General features: G+C 41.2%; 1 protein-coding gene across 3 annotated transcripts in view; it reads right to left on the bottom strand.

Moving 5' to 3' along the window:
• tmeff2.L (transmembrane protein with EGF like and two follistatin like domains 2 L homeolog) overlaps positions 1 to 19,316 on the bottom strand; it is an 81,424-nt gene that overhangs the window by 55,156 nt on the left and 6,952 nt on the right. For all 3 annotated transcript variants that reach the window (XM_018234658.2, XM_018234657.2, NM_001097013.1), the window contains 2 exon segments: positions 18,843 to 18,952; positions 9,042 to 9,171 (listed from right to left, as the gene is read on the bottom strand). In XM_018234658.2, coding sequence (XP_018090147.1) covers positions 9,042 to 9,171; positions 18,843 to 18,952 — 240 coding nt within the window.

Genomic DNA, 19,316 nt, shown 5'->3' with positions numbered 1-19,316 from the left:
ATGGTTATTTAAAATTTAAAATTATAATATATATATATATATATATATATATATATATATATATATCATGAGAAAGGCCTCTGAAGAGGTCGAAATGTCAGTCTCCTTGTGAATAAAAACCTTTTATATTTTTCTAAGTCCTGAGAGTGCGGACCTTATTTTGTATGATATTGTATCTATTTTTGGACACTGCACCCAGGCATATTTGAATTCTGTGACGTGAGTGCCGACTCCTCCATGGACTATATATATATATATATATATATATATATATATATATATATATATATATATATATGTGTATATATATATATATATATATATATATATATATAGTCCCACAGTACCAGCACTCAGACAGATGTAGCCAGCAGTGCACGGTCAATAAAGCATGTATATTTCTGCGAAGGATCAGCACACACTGTTATGAAGTAGTAGTGTTTATTTCAAACAAAACACATTCTTATCCGACGTTTCGGTCCCACCTTGAAAAAGGTCCCCAGGTGTGACCGAAACGTCAGATAAGAATGTGTTTTGTTTGAAATAAACACTACTACTTCATAACAGTGTGCTGATCCTTCAGAAAAAAAAAAAAATTATATATATATATATATATATAATTTTTTTTTTTTTTTTGAAGGATCAGCACACTGTTATGAAGTAGTAGTGTTTATTTCAGGAATGGAAGCTTCATCCCACCCAATGCTCTACAACGCCTCCGGACTCCAGGACCCAGACCAGAAATTCAAAACAACTCGGAGAAAACCCATAAGATGGTTTTCTCCCTATATCTATTCCCTGGAGCCCCTCACCATGTATAGGTAAGAAACCTAGGTGAAATATAGACACCATTTATAACTTTTCCAGCTGGTGTCTCACATACCCTCCCCCTCTGCTCAGACCTGTGGGGTAGAGCACTTTTGGCCAGCAAGCAGTGGACTCGTGATAAAGCGTCAGCATTTCCTTGCTGAGACCCGGGTCTGTGCTCTACAGAGAACTTGGCTTCTGATGAAGTGACCTTGTCGTCACGAAACGCGTCAAGCCTGTTTCTTTTTCCCCTGCCCGCTACTTTTAACCTGCTTAATAAAGATGAATTTGTTTTAAACTACCTCGGTTCACACGTGTTGACATAATTTGGAGGTGTCCGCAACCCTATTTCCTTGGATTGTTGTCTGCGCGGCCAGAGCGGATCTAGCGGTTACACCTGCCAGGCAGTTCGCTGATGTGCGCTCACCTCTCTAGTTTTGGATCGCTCTCCTTCTAATCTCTACAGAGAACTTAAAGTCTTGCAAGGCCAGAAACCATCTCATAACCCTTGCATTATTCCCTTTATTTCTAGACATCCATCTTAAGGGAGAATGGTCAGAAATCAATTTAAACTGTCTACCCAACAAATAATACCTCAAGGAGTCCAAAGCCCATTTTACGGCTAGACACTCCCTTTCTACTATGGAGTCGTTTTTTTCTGCTGGAGTTAACTTCCTGCTAAGATAAACTACAGGGTGCTCCTCTGAATTAACTGCCTGTGATAGGACTGCTCCTAGCCCAACATCAGAGGCATCTGCCTGTACCAGAAACTCTTTTTAGAAGTCTGGTGTAATTAACACTGGCCTTTTGCATAATATTTCTTTTAACCTTTGAAAGGCTTTTTCTGCTTCCTCTGTCCACTTGACCATGGCAGACTTTTTTCCTTTTGTAAGGTCTGAAAGTGGGGCGGCTATAGTAGCAAAGTTGGGCACAAATCTTCTGTAATAACCTGCAATCCCCAGAAAGGCTCTAACTTGTTTTTTTTAAATAGGCTGGGGCCAGGTTTCAAATGCCTCAATCTTATCTATTTGGGGTTTTATAACTCCCCGTCCTATATTATACCCCAGGTACCGGGCTTCTTCCATGCCTATTGTGCACTTTTTTGAATTGGCTGTTAACCCAGCTTCCCGTATGGAATTTAGAACAGCCTGTACCTTTGAAAGACGGGAAATCTAGTCCCTGCTAAAGATCACTGCATCATCTAAATATGCTGAGGCATACTTACTATGTGGCTTTAGTATACGGTCCATCATTCTTTGAAAAGTGGTGGGGGCCCCATGTAAACCAAAAGGCAGAACAGTGTACTGAAAATGGCCTTCTGGGGTAGAAAAAGCCGTCTTTTCCTTTGCCCTGTCTTTCATGGGTACGTGCCAATAGCCTTTGGTAAGGTCAAGAGTAGAGATGTATCTAGCTTGGCCCAACCTTTCCATTAGTTCATCTACCCTTGGCATGGGGTAAGCATCAAATTTGGAGATCTCATTTAACTTTCTGAAATCATTGCAGAACCTTAAACTGCCGTCAGGTTTGGGAATTAAGACAATGGGACTGGACCACTCACTGTGTGACTCTTCTATTACCCCAAGACTCAACATATTTTTAACCTCTGTTGAAATTGCCTGTCTTTGAGCCTCAGGTATCCGATAGGGCTTTAACTTAACTTTTACCTGAGGGTCAGTAATAATGTCATGTTTTATGACATTAGTTCGACCTGGCAATTGAGAAAAAACATCTCTGTGTCTTTGTAGAAACTCCCTTACTTCCTGAGACTGAGCTGAAGACAGAGTTTCAGCAATTTTAACCTCAGGTTCCTCTTGGGAGTGGGACACTCTACGACATCCCACCGCTGATAAAACCTTGCGATCTTTCCAGGGTTTTAGTAAATTAATATGGTATATCTGAAGAGGTTTTCTTTTTCCTGGCTAATATACCCGGTAGTTTACCTCATTCACCTTTTCCCTAATCTCATAGGGTCCCTGCCATTTGGCTATGAATTTACTCTCGACAGTGGGTACTAGGACCAACACCCAGTCCCCTGGGTTAAAGGCACGCACCTTAGCCGATTTATTGTAAACTCTAGCCTGCCCTTCTTGAGCTTGACGCATATGCTCTCGAACAATAGGCATAACTGCATTTATCCTCTCCTGCATCTGCGTGACATGTTCAATTATACTTTTATGGGGGGTAGTTTCTTGTTCCCAAGTTTCTCTGGCAATATCTAATAGGCCTCGGGGATGTCTACCATATAGCAGTTCGAATGGGGAGAAACCTGTGGAGGCCAGTCTTTTCCATCTCGGTCTACTACATTTTTAAGCATGGCTTTAAGAGTTTTATTAAATCTCTCCACTAACCCATCCGTTTGGGGGTGATACACAGACGTACGAAGGTGGGTTATTCTAAACAACCTACATAACTCTTTCATTATTTTAGACATGAAAGGTGTCCCCTGGTCAGGTAAGATTTCCTGTGGTATTCCCACCCTGGTAAATATTTGAAATAGCTCCTTTGCAATGAGCTTTGATGATGAGTTCCTGAGAGGGATTGCCTCTGGGTAACGGGTGGCATAGTCTAGGATTACCAAAATATGTTGGTGGCCCCGGGCCGACTTAGGTAGAGGGCCAATTAGATCCATGGCAATCCGCTCAAAAGGAACCTCAATAATAGGAAGTGGTATTAGTGGGCTCCGAAAATGTGGTTGGGGCGCTTTCATTTGACACTCGGGACAAGACTCACAAAACTGTTCAACAGCTTTATATATCCCTGGCCAAAAGAATCTTTGCATGATTCTCTCTTTAGTTTTTCTTACCCCTAGGTGCCCCCCCCCAAAATGTGCGAATGAGCCAGGTCTAACACCATTCTTACATAGGGCTGAGGTACCACCAGTTGTTCTAGCACCTCCTCCTGTACCTTATCTACTCTGTACAGTAAATCATTTTGCACCATAAAGTGAGGATACACTATGTTGGTCTCTGGCTCCTGAGGCACCCCATTTATTACCTTAACACTTCTCCAGGCATTAACTAAATTGGGGTCCTTTATCTGGGCACTTCCAAAGTTGTCCCTTGAGACTGGCAAGTCAGGCAACTCTGTTTCAGGAGGGGGTTCCTCTGGGTCCCCAGCCATAACCTCTAAGGGGAAGTTATCAAGGAAACTTGTAAAGGGTGCTACCGAGTCACCTGTTACCAGATTCTCCTCTGGGATAAGGTCATAGCCAATATTTCCCTCCAACGTGTTTATGGGGGGTACTACCTGTGTTTCAGCCCACAATTCCCAAAACATAGGAAAATCACATCCAATAATGGCACTGTGTAACAGGTTTTTAACCACACCCACTGCATGCTTTACCGTGCCACAAGGAGTCTCAAAAGTTAGTGTAGCCGTAGGATAATCTTTAGTGTCACCATGTATACAGATGACTCCAATCTGCCTTGGCTGAAGCTTTTCTGTTGCAACCAGACTGGCATGCACCAGGGTGACCAAACTTCCCGAGTCTAATAGAGCCCTCAGTGGATGCTCCTTTATTTTGATAGAGCACATTTGTCTGTCTATCTCACATTCAAGTGGGCTGTGCACACAGGGCTTGCAAACATCAGCATGCGTCATGCCTAGTTCACACTCCATTGGCTCATGAAGTAAAGGACACTCAGCGGCCATATGTCCTAGTCCTTGGCACCGCCAACACACAGTTTGTGCCCTGTCTCTGGAAAAAGTACCACTTTTAGGGCTAGGTGCCCTTTTGAGCCTGACTTGTACAGGAGTCTTTCCCCTTTCCTTAGGAGCCTGCGCTACCCCTTGCCCAAAAGGAACAGTCTTACCGGAGTCTGTGGTCTAGCGAATTTAGAGAATACCCTCTTAGAATACAGCTCCTGGACATACTCCTCTGTAGTGGTATATGGTTCCACAACGGAAATAAGCTCATCCACATCTTTGGGATCCGTACGTCCAATGCAAGGCTTTAGTTTTAGCGGCAGGGCTCTGATAAAACAGTCACAGACAACTCTCTCCACGATCTGACTGGAAGTAAGTGCCTCCGGCTGTAACCACTTGTTGGTAAGATGGAACAGATCAAACATTTGGGATCTCACCGGTTTGGTAGAGTTATACTCCCAGACATGGACCCTCCGGGCTCGGACAGCCAGGGTAACACCCATCCTGGCCAGGATTTCTCCCTTCAGCTTGGCATACACTTTGGCATCCTGCCAGCTAAGATCATAATATGCCTTTTGGGGTTCACCTGTTAGAAAAGGAGCCAGTACTTCAGCCCACTGATCCTCAGGGAGCTTCTCTCTCTCTGCGACCTTTTCAAAGATGGTCAGGTAACCTTCAACATCATCGTCAAGTGTAAGCTTTTGCAGGGAGGACTGGATCAACTTTCGCGACCTGGAAACTGACCCAACTTGTCTCTCTGCGATAACTTGAATCTGCTGCTGCAATGACTGATTTACCAGCTGCTGTTCTTTCACAGAGGCATGATAAGAGTCTGATAATTGTCGCATTTGTTCAACATTTAGTCGGTTGGTCTCTTGCTGCAGTTGGTTTGCCTGCTGCTGGTTAGCATTTGCCAGTACTAGCTGCTTTACTAGTTCCTCCCTAATTGCTGAGAAATTCCCTTTAAGAGTACTGTCTCTTTAAGAATCTTGCCCGCATCCAAACACCATATGTGGGGATTTGCTCAATTGGTGGCTGCAGTGCTTGCATAACATGACGTGAACAGCAAGTGGAGTTTGTAAACAGGACTGGGCCTGCTCGTTTATTCAGCAAAATAACACAGTTCAAGTGTAAAATGAAAACTGCTTACTTCAGCATGGCATAAATCCAAACATTCAGGAACGTTCAATGCCTCCTTACAAGCCCCGGTACATATCCCAATGAGTGTGGCTTGGTTATAGGGAGCCTGATCTCTCCTCTCAGTGCTTCCCCCTTCTCACTGTTCTAAATTGTAACACTCCTTTTACTATTCAGTCAGCTGAACATGCTCCAGAAATGTCATGAAAGCCATTATGTTTATGAAGGATTTTCAGTTTGGTAGTTTGGTGTAGAAAGACATACGTATTTACACTTGTTGGATTTGTCAGAATGTGAACTTTCATAAAAACTATGGTTTTATGGGTTTTATGGGGGTCTTTGCACAGTTAGTGGGTCTTTTGGCACATAATACGCATTCAGGGGGATCAGTTTGCAAAGATGAATTGGCAAACAAGTAAATTCATATGCACTATTTTCATTTGGGGTACATAAATACCAAATACTTTAGTAAATCTATTGGGCATCAAACTGTTCAGTAGACCTCTGGCTTTCATATTCAGGATGATTTTCCTTCCCATTGTGAGATAAATGCTGCAAACTAGGGATGCACCGAATCGGGATTCGGCCTTTTTCAGCAGGATTCGGATTCGGCCGAATCCTTCTGCCTGGCCGAACCGAATCCGAGTCTGCATATGCAAATTAGGGGCGGGGAGGGAAATCGCGTGACTTTTTGTCACAAAACAAGGAAGTAAAAAATGCTTTCCCCTTCCAACCCCAAATTTGCATATGCAAATTACGATTCAGTAATCTTTCGCGAAGATTCAGTGCATCCCTACTGCAAACTGCTAAATCTTTATGCGATTTTCAGAAATTTCATCAAAACTATCAACTTTAGGAAAGCTTTGCGGTTTGGTACTTTGGAGCAGAAAGATGTATTTACCCATTTTGGATTCTGGGGAATGTGTACTTTCCAAAAATATATGACTTTCTTTTTTGTAGCTTTACCCCACACAAAATGCAGTAAATGTGTTCATTTTGCAGTAGCTTGAATGACAGAAATTATACAGCATATGGGCTTTCTTTATTTTCAGGCCCCTGGAGGCCACATACTTTGGTAAAACTATGAACATTGTTCACCACACTGTTCAGCGGACTCCTGGCATTCATACTTAGGTTGATTTCTCTTTCTACCTATAGTTACAGTATGTAGGAGAAAGGATAATGTAAATTGGAAGCTTTGAGGTCATTTTTCAAAAATGTCCTCAAAGCTTCCAAATTTTTTTTCACATTTTTTTTATAAAAACTGCTAACTTTAGGAAAGCGTTGTAGCTGAGTATTTTGAAATAAAAAGACATATCTACTTATTTTGCATTTGGTTCTTTCCAAAAAGGTATAGTTTTTAGGATACATCCACTGTTAGTGGAGTTTTTGGCCTTGAAATCAGAAGTATGCAGGTTTCCAGAGCAGCTTTTGAAAATGTGGGATTTTTTGACCTATACAAATTAGAAATCTCCATAAAACTATACATATTTGGAATTGGTGTGTTCTGGATACATGGGCATTTTCAAATAAATTATGTTTCATAAAATCATAAAATAAATTATGTTTCTATTGCTGTATATCAGTTTATATTACAGAAAATATGATTTTTTTTTAAATTAGTTAGAAGCTTATAATTTATTACAGAAGTGGAATTACATTAAAATGTTAGCAAATGTAGGGACCCATAGGGTTAATGTGCCCCTATGGCTTTATTTCCCTTCCCTAGTTACTGGGCAGAAGCTCATGTAGTTAAATATTTGCATATCCAAATTATTGGCCAGGAGGCATTGTGACCACAACCTGTCACACTTTGGTATAGTGAGAGAGAAGGGATGGATCTTCCTCTTTTGCTGCTGGGGTACTGGGTGCAACAAGGCCCAGTAAAGTGTTAGCCCTAGAGGGACTGGGTCCTATAGTGTAGAGTCGGCGATGCAGGGAACCCTGTCAATGAGGTTAGCTAAACAGGGTTAATTCTGTCATAGACTCTCTAGGAGAGTAAGGTAGAGAGGACAGATAGTAAGAGCAGTTCGAACTCCATCGAGGATTGTAGTAGGGGGTAGCTTCCCACGTCTTTTCAATTGCCTAGAGTGAAGGGGCCACAGTGGATAGGGTGTCAGGAATAGAAAAGTGTTCTCCCGGACCACTCCACTGGGTGGGAGCCAGACTACTATGAGGTATATTGCAGCAGAAAATGGATGTACTACCTGACTACCTTGCCTGATGGGAGTCACTGTTCTCTGTTGTGTAATGTAACCTGTTTCAGCCTACTGTGTGGCATTGTGTATGCCTTGACCTCTGTAAGTAATCCCTGGGCTCATTTGTCTTGTACAAATAAACTGTTATTCGTTTGGTTCATCGCAAGAATCTCCTGGCGCCCATTATTTCTATTTGGTGTAGCACAGTAGCGTGAGAGTTGTACTTATACTACTCCACCTGTGAAATCTTCCATGTAGTGAAGGCCCTAACCTGAAGTGTTTTGAATAACATGTAACCCATGCTCTAACAACTAGCTGGACATTAACCCCTTTTTGGTCTGCCTAGTCAGATTAGTGTTACACATATTTTGAAAGTTTAGGTTGTTCTGGAAAAAAAACCTATATATCGTTTACCTAAGTAAACATTAAGTCCCCTCCAGGAAAGGTCCCTAAATTGAAAGAGCACTTAGTGTGCAAAAACTGTTTGGCAATAAACGTTTGCAAGTGACCAAATAGGCTGGCAGTGAAAGGTTTAAAAGCCATAACATACATAGCTTTGCAGTTTGGTACATTGATATACAAAGCTGTCTTTTTGCTTGTTAAATTCGTCAGAATGTGTACTTTCCAAAAATATATAGTTTTCTGGGTGGGTGGGGTCTTTGTACAGTTAGGGGATCTTGCAGCACATATTACACAGTCAGGGGGCTCAGACTGCAAAAGCTGAATTGGCACTTGAGAAAATTCATGTGCACCAAATCGGCTGGCAGTGAAAGGGTTAAATGGCATAAATAGGGAGGATTATCCAGAATTAAAAGAAATCTGACCAATGCTTCTGTACATTTATATATGCTTGGTTAATAGATAATATTTAGCATTTTCCTAACAAAAAGGCTTGGCTGCAGCTAAAAAAAAACATATGTTATCAACAAATAAGCCTCTTTATAATGAGGCCACACACTGAGCGGCTAGCTATATTTAGTAGAGTAAAAGCAATGCTTGTGGCAAGCAAATGTAGAGGATGCTCATGAAGACTACTGCTTATTAGTCTTTAAATGTAGCTAAAAAGTTCCTATGTTAACATGGCTTTATATTTGGCAAAGATGTAACAAGAACAAAATGTCCAATAACACAGTGGCATCTGATAATATATTATCAGATTAAGCAGGTATTAAAAAATAAAAAAGACTTGGCTAGAATCAATTCCTGTATGTAAGTGTAATAAAAAATTTAAAGAACGAGATCGAACATACTTACCTGCTATACAGGATCCTTCAGAAACTACAAGTATTTCACTCTGTTGTTTGCAGGCAGCGCCTCTTAGGTAGCATTCATTGCGAAAAGTGACACCATTGGAGCCACAAACTGGGATGTAATCATGGGGACACTTTGGGAAAAAAACAGGAAATGGCTTTCTTCAGATTTTTACATACAGAGTTAAAACAACACCAACTGGAAACTAAAACAAGGCATTCTGACATACAACATAGACATCATGCATTTAATAGTCCCTTTACTGAAACAGTGTCAGGCAAAATAAAACTTGCATAGAATATACAGACTATTCAACAATATCTGTAATGTAGATGTTATTATGGGCTTTAGTTAGTTATCAAATGTGATCTCCACCAGGGGGCAAGGTCTTCCAGCATCACAAATCACACTACTGTATCGATGCACTGGCACTTGCATGTGATCTACTATTAACCCCCACTACTAGTCCTTAACGGGTTCCCTGTTCCCAGAGCCCTATAGGTATACCTCTATGTCAAGGATGCAAGGGTGGCTTTACCCCACAAAAAAAAAAAAATTACTGTTTTGGCTGGTCTGATCAGATAAAACTGATCTGGGATTTCAAGTTTGCCTTAAAAACATATTCAGTTGTCTATCCCAATTGACCAATGGCTAAAGCCTCACCTACCACTCCTTCATCTGCCTTAATTGCAAGAACAGAACCAATGCAGATAAGGTATTTACCAATGGGATTAGGCATCTTTTTGCAGTTGATCTACACTAAAGGCGGCCATAGACACACAGATAATATCGTATGATAATTTTCATACAATATTTGGTGCGTGAATGGTGGGAAAAGTGCCAACCGATATCAGCAGAAGACTTTGATATTGGTTAGTTCGTCGATCAGGCTGGACGAAAAATTTTGATCGGGTGCCTTTCTAGGCACTCAAACATCGCCCATTGTTAGTGCTGAATTGTCAGATACAGGTAGAATTCTATTGTTTCTCCCTGTATATCTGACGATTCAGCTCTACCCGTGTGTGTTGAAACGAATGATCCTTCTTGGAAAGATCTTTTCCAAGAAAGATCATAATTGTTACGTCTATGGCCACCTTATCTAAGAGGCCTATTTACTACAACTCAAATTAATATCTTTTTCTAAAAACAAAGTCGACCAAACTACCTTTCATGAATTTAACTCATCTATCAATAATTTTCCTTGAAAAAGTCGGAGTGAAAAAAGCTGCAACAAAATTGAGCGTCAATTCATATAGTACGATTGACACTCTGAAAACTCCACTTATTGAAAACCCCGACTTTTTCAGATTATCCAGCGCAGATCACAATGTCAAGTAACAACTTCAGGGACATCTTCCATTGACTTCTTCATGAGATCTGAGATGGAGTATTTTCAGATTACCCTTGCCTGCCTGACCTCGCTTTGAACGCTGCCTGCCCAGACCCGGCCTGATTTGTTTACGCTCACTTTCTACCTGCCTCGACCAGGCCAGTTCCGACTACGATCCCGTCTAACACCTTGTACCATGACCTTCTGCCAGAAGACTTTGCTAACAGTCGTGCACCTCTGCTTATCCAGAACCTCTCGCCTTGCACCTCTCGTTTAAGTCCTGGTGGCATCCAGGCCTGGACTGGCAATCTGTGGGTTCTGGCAAATGCCAGAGGGGCTGCTATAAGGTGCCATAGAAAGTCAGTATTTAGTGGGCTGGTGGGGGCTGTTTGGGCCTCTATGTGGGCTGATTGGGCCTCTGTGTACCTGAAATGCCAGGGCCTATTTTAATTCTCCGTGACATCTGTGCACCAAGCCTATAATACTTAATAAGCATTCAACATCTTCTGGACAAATTAACCTTCCTTACATAATCAAATGCAATTTTATAACCATGGTACTCAATTAACATACTGTAGCCTAGCTTTTGGCACCCCACGTAAAAATGTCTTTCCTTCTCCTTTAAGGTGCAAAAAAAAAAAAAAGCGTTCCTTAATTTGATGGCCTTTGATGACCCAGCATATGTTTCCTTTTTACAACTAATATTTTGGGGAGATTTTTTGTAGATGGGAGGGGGAACTGTTTCCAGTTTGAAGTTTTTCCCTGCCAGTTATAGGGAAACCCTTTTGAAATAAAAAATAACAAAAGTGGTATAAAGGTGATACCTTTATTGGCTAACTAATATAATCATAGCAAGCTTTCAGAAACTTTTGTTATTTTTTTATTTCAAAAGGGTTTCCCTATAACATTTTGTATACACGGTACAACAACTTTACCTGCCAGTTATGTAATTGACCAGGGGTGTCAGGTTTCCCATATCTTTAAAAAAACTCAGCCCGCACCGACCCTAACCGCAAAACCTTAACTCATACCCGACCCTAACCCACAAAACCTTAACTCATACAGACCCTAACCCTGCAAAATGTTGCCAATGTAGGACCCAACCCATAGCATGCCACTTTGTTCTGTACAATACTTCTGTGCTACATTTCTGGTTCCAAGAAATCTTTGGGAGCAGTGGAGGGGTGTATTTTACCAGTCTGATCCGCACCCAACCCTAACCAGCAGTGGATGGTGACATTTCAACCTGTCACCCACCAGAATAGGGACTTAAATGGTTAGGCTCGGGAATAGGTGTTTCCTGGTGTAAACCGCCAGTGCAAGCATCTGCTAGCACTTGGACTAGTTTGCATATAAGTGAGTACTACCTCATGTCAACCTAGAATTGCAACCACATGCTGAATTAGCCTTGCTGCTGCTGCTGAAAAATATGGGTTTGGCCTAATGGTAGGGCCCTTTTAAAATTACAGAGTACACACTTTATACTGTAGGTACACAAGCCCTTCCATATCACTGAAAACTCACTGCACATTCACACATCTAACTGAGATGCAGAAATTGTAAAAAAAACAAGGGAATAGTATACTGACAGGAGTCCAGTTAACTCCCAAGAAAATCATAGGAGTTGACATAGATCATCAAGTGGATTAAACATAGATCAGCAAGTGGATTAAAATGTCTAAAGCATTTATGAAGTGAATATTGATTGTACCATCTGACCAGTACCGCCAAAAGAGTTTGTAAAATCCAGCAAATAAAGTTTTACTGTTGCAAGAACCACTAGTGCCCAAGTTATTGTAAGATCAATTATTTCTGCATGATAGTGTAGTTATTGTAAGATCAATTATTTCTGCATGATAGTGTAAAGTCATGTGTTTTAACCTTCCTTCACCAGTACAATAAGGTCCAATGTAATTGAAGAGTCCCATGTAACACATGACTTTACCAGTAGTTACAGGGAGTTGTGACTGGTATGATCAAGTCTGAGGTAACCTATCTGGAGGTTATACTGAGTGCACCGGTCAAATTAACATTACACATTAACTGAGATATTTACATAGTTATATTGAGTTGAAAAAAGACAAAGTCCATCAAGTTCAACCCCTCCAAATGAAAACCCAGCATCCATACACACACCCCTCCATACTTTCACATAAATTATATATACCCATATCTATAATAACTATAGAGTTTAGTATCACAATAGCCTTTGATATCATGTCTATCCAAGAAATCATCCAAGCCATTCTTAAAGGCATTAACTGAATCAGCCATCACAACATCACCCTGCAGTGCATTCCACAACCTCACTGTCCTGACTGTGAAGAACCCCCTACGTTGCTTCGAATGAAAGTTCTTTTTTTCTAGTCTGAAGGGGTGGCCTCTGGTACGGTGATGTACTTTATGGGTAAAAAGGTCCCCTGCTATTTGTCTATAATGTCCTCTAATGTACTTGTAAAGTGTAATCATGTCCCCTCGCAAGCACCTTTTTTCCAGAGAAAACAACCCCAACCTTGACAGTCTACCCTCATAATTTAAGTCTTCCATCCCTCTAACCAGTTTAGTTGCATGTCTTTGCTCTCTCTCCAGCTCATTTATATCCCTCTTAAGAACTGGAGTTCAAAACTGCACTGCATTCTCCAGATGAGGCCTTACGAGGGAACTATGAAGAGGCATAATTATGTTTTCATCCCTTGAGTTAATGCCCTTTTTTAATGACACTGCCCAGAATTAGACAACTTGTTATCGAATAATATTATGATCACTATTACCCAGGTGTTATAATACTTGTAAATTAAATTTCTGGTTCGTCCTAAACATTAGTTTTAATAGAATGGGTTACATTTTAGTTGGACAGTTCCTGGAGTTACTGCAGGGATTACACAGATGCCAAACCCACTGGAAATGTGAGTATAAGTGAGGCAGAGAGGTAGATGAGAATAAATATACATAACATAATTACATAAATATAACCTTGGGAAGTTTCATGGCCCATTAACTTTGGCATGATGTGAAAGCTGTAGATTGTGTTCAAGAATGGATTAATTAATAGGCTACCCTAGGCTATAGTCTAGGGTAGGGCTGTCCAACCCCCCCTCATGTGGCCCTCCACATCAAAGTCTGCCTGCTGTGTCTGTTTACCATATGTAAAATTTAAAAGGTATCACTACAGAGATTAACTGGCTCCTGCATTGTCTAAACCACAAATTCAAAATAATCCCCTGCATTGTTCACACTTGTGGCACCTCTATTGTTCTCTCCCCTAAAGCCCTGTACTGTTCACACCTGAGACCCAGACTGAAACTGCCCACATTGTTCACCTGTTCACACTTTATACAAAATGCTAATGGGGCACCAGCACTGTGTCACTGTATGTAGTACATATTAGACTGGTCCTGATTCCTGTCTCCTGCTCTGTTCTGCCTTCCCTATGCTCCCTGTGTGTGTCATACTTTGGTATTTGTTCTGGGGGTTGTTAGCATTTGAAAATTATTGTTAGTGGTCTCTAAGGTGTTTAATCATATGCTGGGGTACTGTATTATACACAGGGGAGGAGGAGGCATATGGATTTATGGGTATGCCTTAATATGATTTAGCTTTTTTCCCATATGAGTGACATCCTTGCCAGGGCAGACACAAGGTAGTTTGGCACACTAGGCAAGAGCTTCAATCAGTGCCCCCCTGTCCTGCATTACCATTTCCCTCCTTACCATGATGGTAAATATTTTAAATAAAGAGAGCAAGAAAGTGTACAACACTTTTTCATTTATATTACTGCCCCTGTACCTGTGCAAGCAAGCTCAGCAGTAGAGATGTCGCGAACTGTTCGCCGGCGAACTTGTTCGCGCGAACATCGGGTGTTCGCGCTCGCCGGAAGTTCGCGAACGTCGCGCGACGTTCGCCATTTTGGGTTCGCCATTGTTGGCGCTTTTTTTTGCCCTCTCACCCCAGACCAGCAGGTACATGGCAGCCAATCAGGAAGCTCTCCCCTGGACCACTCCCCTTCCCTATAAAAACCGAAGCCCTGCAGCGTTTTTTCACTCTGCCTGTGTGTGCTGAAGAGATAGTGTAGGGAGAGAGCTGCTGCCTGTTAGTGATTTCAGGGACAGTTGAAAGTTTGCTGGCTAGTAATCGTTTTGATACTGCTCTGTTATTGGAGGGACAGAAGTCTGCAGGGGTTTGAGGGACATTTAAGCTTAGGTAGCTTTGCTGGCTAGTAATCTACCTTCTACTGCAGTGCTCTGTATGTAGCTGCAGTGGGCAGCTGTCCTGCTTCTGATCTCATCTGCTGACTGCTGCAATAACAGTAGTCCTTGTAAGGACTGCTTTTATTTATTTTTTTGTTGTTTTACTACTACTACTACTACTACTATAAGAGCCCAGTGCTATTAGTCTAGCAGTGTTGGGGAGTGGGACTGGTGTGCTAATCTGCTGCTCCTAGTAGTTCAGCAGCACCAACTTTAATTTTTTTTTTTAATATTCATTTTTTTTTATTTTACTTTTTTTTATTTTACTACCGCTGTAGTAGTGTATAAGTTGACCTTTTAGGCATTATTTGCCCTGTAGGCTTTATTTGCACACTGTTTTCTTCAACCCGCCATCTAGCTGTGTGACCTTGTTCACATTCTGTCTAAATATCCATAATATTACCGTCTCCAGAAAAAACACAAGGTCAACGTATGGCAGTTGTTTAAAGAGAACAGTAGATTACTAGCCAGCAAAGCTACCTAAGCTAAAATGTCCCTCAAATCCCTGCAGACTTCTGTCCCTCCAATACAGAGCAGTATCAAGCAGATTACTAGCCAGCAAACTTACTATCATCTGTCCCTGAAATCACTAACAGCTCTCCCCCTACACTATCTCTTCCAAGCACACACAGGCAGATTTTTCAGATACATTTTTGCCCTTGATCCCCCTCTGGCATGCCACTGTCCAGGTCGTTGCACCCTTTAAACAACTTTAAAATCATTTTTCTGGCCAGAAATGTCTTTTCTAGATGTTAAAGTTCGCCTTCCCATTGAAGTCTATGGGGTTCGCGAACCGTTCGCGAACCGCTCGCATTTTTGCGCAAGTTCGCGAATATGTTTGCGAACTTTTTTTCCGACGTTCGCTACATCCCTACTCAGCAGCCATCCATCATACAGCCCTCCTGCAGCCATCATATTGCCCCCAATCTTTACCTGTGTCAGCAGCAGCCAAAAATAAATCTGATCACATTATATTGCCCCCAAGTATTTATGTACCTGTACCAGCGCCCAGCCTAGCAGCAACAGCAAACATATGGGCCCCAAATCTGTACCTGGCTGTGCCAGCAGGAAGCTTCACACTTTACAGTAATAGAAAGAAAGTCTTCAGTTCCGTACAACTGTGCAAGGCTGAGAGCAGCGAGAGCCTCACCAAGCAGGCCGCCAGCTCTCTGCCTCTCTCTGTCACCCAACACATCAATGACGTCATTGACGCGTGTATGCACATCGCGGTGCACCGCACAGAAGGAGCTATTACTTGCCGGCAAGAGGGAGAAGGGGAAGGAGATGGATTCCACCCAACTGGGTGACCATGATTACTGAAACAAATTATTAAATAAACGCTTGAAAAAATTGCGCCCCCCAATGATGGTGCCCTAGACAGCCGCCTACTCTGCCTACCCCTAGTTCCGGCCCTGATCCCTGCAGTGAGCACCAACCATTTGGATTTTTGGTGTGCTCTTAATGTGGACATGGTCTTGCAGTAAGGGTGTGGTTTAAAGTGGGTGTGGTCTAAAAACAGGGAGTGGCTAACACTGGCTTACGTTATTGGCCCTCCACTATGTAGATTGGAAAAATTCCGGGCCTCGGTACCATAGAAGTTGGACAGCACTGGTCTAGGGGACAGTTAGCTTTTTCAATTAATTTTCTTTTCTTTTAAAAAAATTTTTTATCTGCGCTGCTGGGTCTGGTCGCTGCTGAGAAAAGATTAGGTAGCCAGACAAGACAAGGCAAGGTGCGTGGTGCACCAAACTCGCGACAGGCGTGCAACGAGCCTGATGCATCTTCGAGTGTTCAGGCACCTGCCAGAAACGTATTTCATCTGCAAAAATGCAACTGGTTTGGAAAGTCTTATTGTCTCCCGAATGTGACAAAGGTACATAAAGTTTAATAGAGACTTCTGACTAGTATAGATCAAAACAAACAATAGGTTTATGCCAGAAAACCAAACATTTTTGGAAAGTACACATTCTGCTGTATTTAAAATGGGTATTCATATCTTTGAATTTCAATGTACCAAACTGCAATGCCTTTTTAATAAAAATTTCCATAAACAAAAAAAACATATTCATGTACAGATTTTGTCTAATCTAAAATTGATAAACATGTCTTTCTACTCAAAACAATTCACAAGTCACAAAGCTTTTATAAACTTAGGTACCAAACATCTTAAATATTAATGCCAGGGGTCTTCAGAACAGTTTCATGCCCAGTTAGTATAGGATTACCACAGAATGTGCATTGTAGACACTCCAAAATGAAAACAGTGGATATGAATTTTCATCACTAACCCTCTGCGTATGGCACAATAACCATACTAGATGCATATTCTGTCTCATAAGACCCCCCCAAAACAATACAAACCCCCATAAAGTCATATACATTTGAAATGTACTCAATGAGTAAACATTATTTTCTACTCGAAACTACAAAGTTTTCCTAAAATTAACAGTTTTTATGAAATATCTAAAACCTGCCTCAACATTTGTATTTTACAATATTTTACAGTATCTTATTTCCCCTGTTGTTAAGTGCCAAGACAAAACATTGTAAATATGAATGCCAGGTTCCTCTGAGCAGTACGATTAGTAGTATACATAGTATTACACAACTGCTTTTAAAGGGGTAACATAATATATGTTATATAAGTGTTTTTAATTCTAATTGGTTACAAAGGGGCATTGTTGGTAAGGGGAAGCCCCAGTCAGAGGTTATACAAGGGAAAGATTAGGAGACAACTTCCTCTTTGGCTAAAAGGAATATCAAGGGAATGACGTTGGAGAGTCTGAGGCTTGCCACCTCAGAGAGGTACTAAGGAGAAGCATTAGATAGATTTGTTAGTGATAGGGTAGTATGGTGGACGAGAGTTAAGTGAAGGTGGTGTAACTGTACAGCTGAGCTCTAACAAGGAGAGAGAGAGAAGAACTAGTGTCCTGGTGGTACCTTGCCCAGATTAGGGACACAGAGGAGATGTGATTAGGATTGATAGGGCCTAGTATCTCAAGGCAAGTCTGTTAAGGTATACAGTGTCCCTGATGAAGAGAGAAGGAAGGGTAGGTAGGCATCTGGTGGCCTGGGACTCCTGAGTTCTGGTTATACTATTGGACATATATTGGTGAGACCTGTGTGTGGCAATTGTCACTGTGGAAGCTGAACTGGTGACAAATAAAGAGAAGTTCCTGAGTTCAACTAAAAGATATGTGGAACCTTTGTTTATTACTTATTAGTTTTACTATAATCACCCAGAGTATACAAAGAGCGACTAGACCAAGTTATAATCAAGTTATAAGCTGCCATATACTTAGGGGGCATTGGATATTCCCCATAGCAACCAAATAGATCTTTTGCTTTTGATTTCTAACTTGAAGATAACTGCTCAAAGCTAATATCGGATTGGTTGCTATGCTCAACATTACAGGTGAGGTTTGTCTCCAGTGTTAATAAATACACTCCTTAGCGTATGGTATATAATATATTATAGAATTTCTGAAAAGTCTGCATTTTACAGTATCTTATATCACACATACCCTTATGTACCAACACAAATCATACTAAGTATGAACGCTAGGCCTCATCTAAATAGTTTGATGCCCAGTTTACAGTACATGGTATTTGCCATGTAGAAAATGAATACAGTACATATGAATTTACTTGCATACCGACTTTACTTACTGACACATTGGCTGTGGCAAATAAGAATCCAGTTGCATGCATTTTATTTGAAATAAAACCCTTAAAGTAAAAGAAACCCATATAATTTTGGAAAGTACACATTCTGGTGAATCCAAAATAGATAAACATGTCTTTATACCCTCAAACTACACTGCAAAGCTATGCTTTTTTTTCATTTCTAAAAATCACCTTAAAGGTTGTATTTTTTTACATCATATTCCCCACCGCAAATTCCCCTCTGACCCCCCCCCCACACACACACCAGCGCATACCTTCTTCAAGCATGTTATTTCTTTATGCAGTGAGGTCAGGAAGGAGCTAAGGCTCTAACAGCCGTTGGAAGGGAGTCTGGGCCTGCGGGACCCACCAAGTTTTTTCCCTGTGTCCTGCCGGCCTAGTCCAACCCTGCCCATATATCCTTACACACAAAGATAAAACATCCTAATTACAGACCCCAGCGGTTTTCTGAACAGTTTTATGCCCTGCATGCATAGTACTACAACCTTGATTCTCTTTCATGCTCATGCACATCAAAAAATTATACACAAAGCTTCTTACCTTGAACTGGCAATCGCAGGTTACACTGTCTCCAATTCTTAAACACTCACCATCAAATTTACATGTATTGGTGTCACAAAGAAAGAGATCGTTTTCTTTGTCATCAAAACCTAAACATAAGGACAAATACACGCAACTTCAGTCTAACAGTTGCAAATAATAAAACTAAACTAAAATAGCTTTAGCTCCACTATTTAATTTGATCACAATAACCTTTGTGGCACATCACTCGGAAGCCAGATGCCAGCAATGTCAGCAACAGAAATATACTTTAGTTAACAACATGGGTTTTCATTGGCAATAAGCCATTTAAAAAACATGGACACTGCCAAGCTTTTGCTGGAATGGTGCAGTCATTACCATTGCACCCTGGAGCATTGGAATGCCTCTTCTTAAAGGCTTAATCCTGCTTCATCATCTAGCAGCCTGATGGAACACTCAGGCATGGCATATGCCTGAATATGCAATGTTCAC

This window comes from Xenopus laevis, chromosome 9_10L, assembly GCF_017654675.1.
Source record: "Xenopus laevis strain J_2021 chromosome 9_10L, Xenopus_laevis_v10.1, whole genome shotgun sequence".
Taxonomy (NCBI): domain Eukaryota; kingdom Metazoa; phylum Chordata; class Amphibia; order Anura; family Pipidae; genus Xenopus; species Xenopus laevis.
This window is presented reverse-complemented; position numbering and strand designations above follow the sequence as displayed.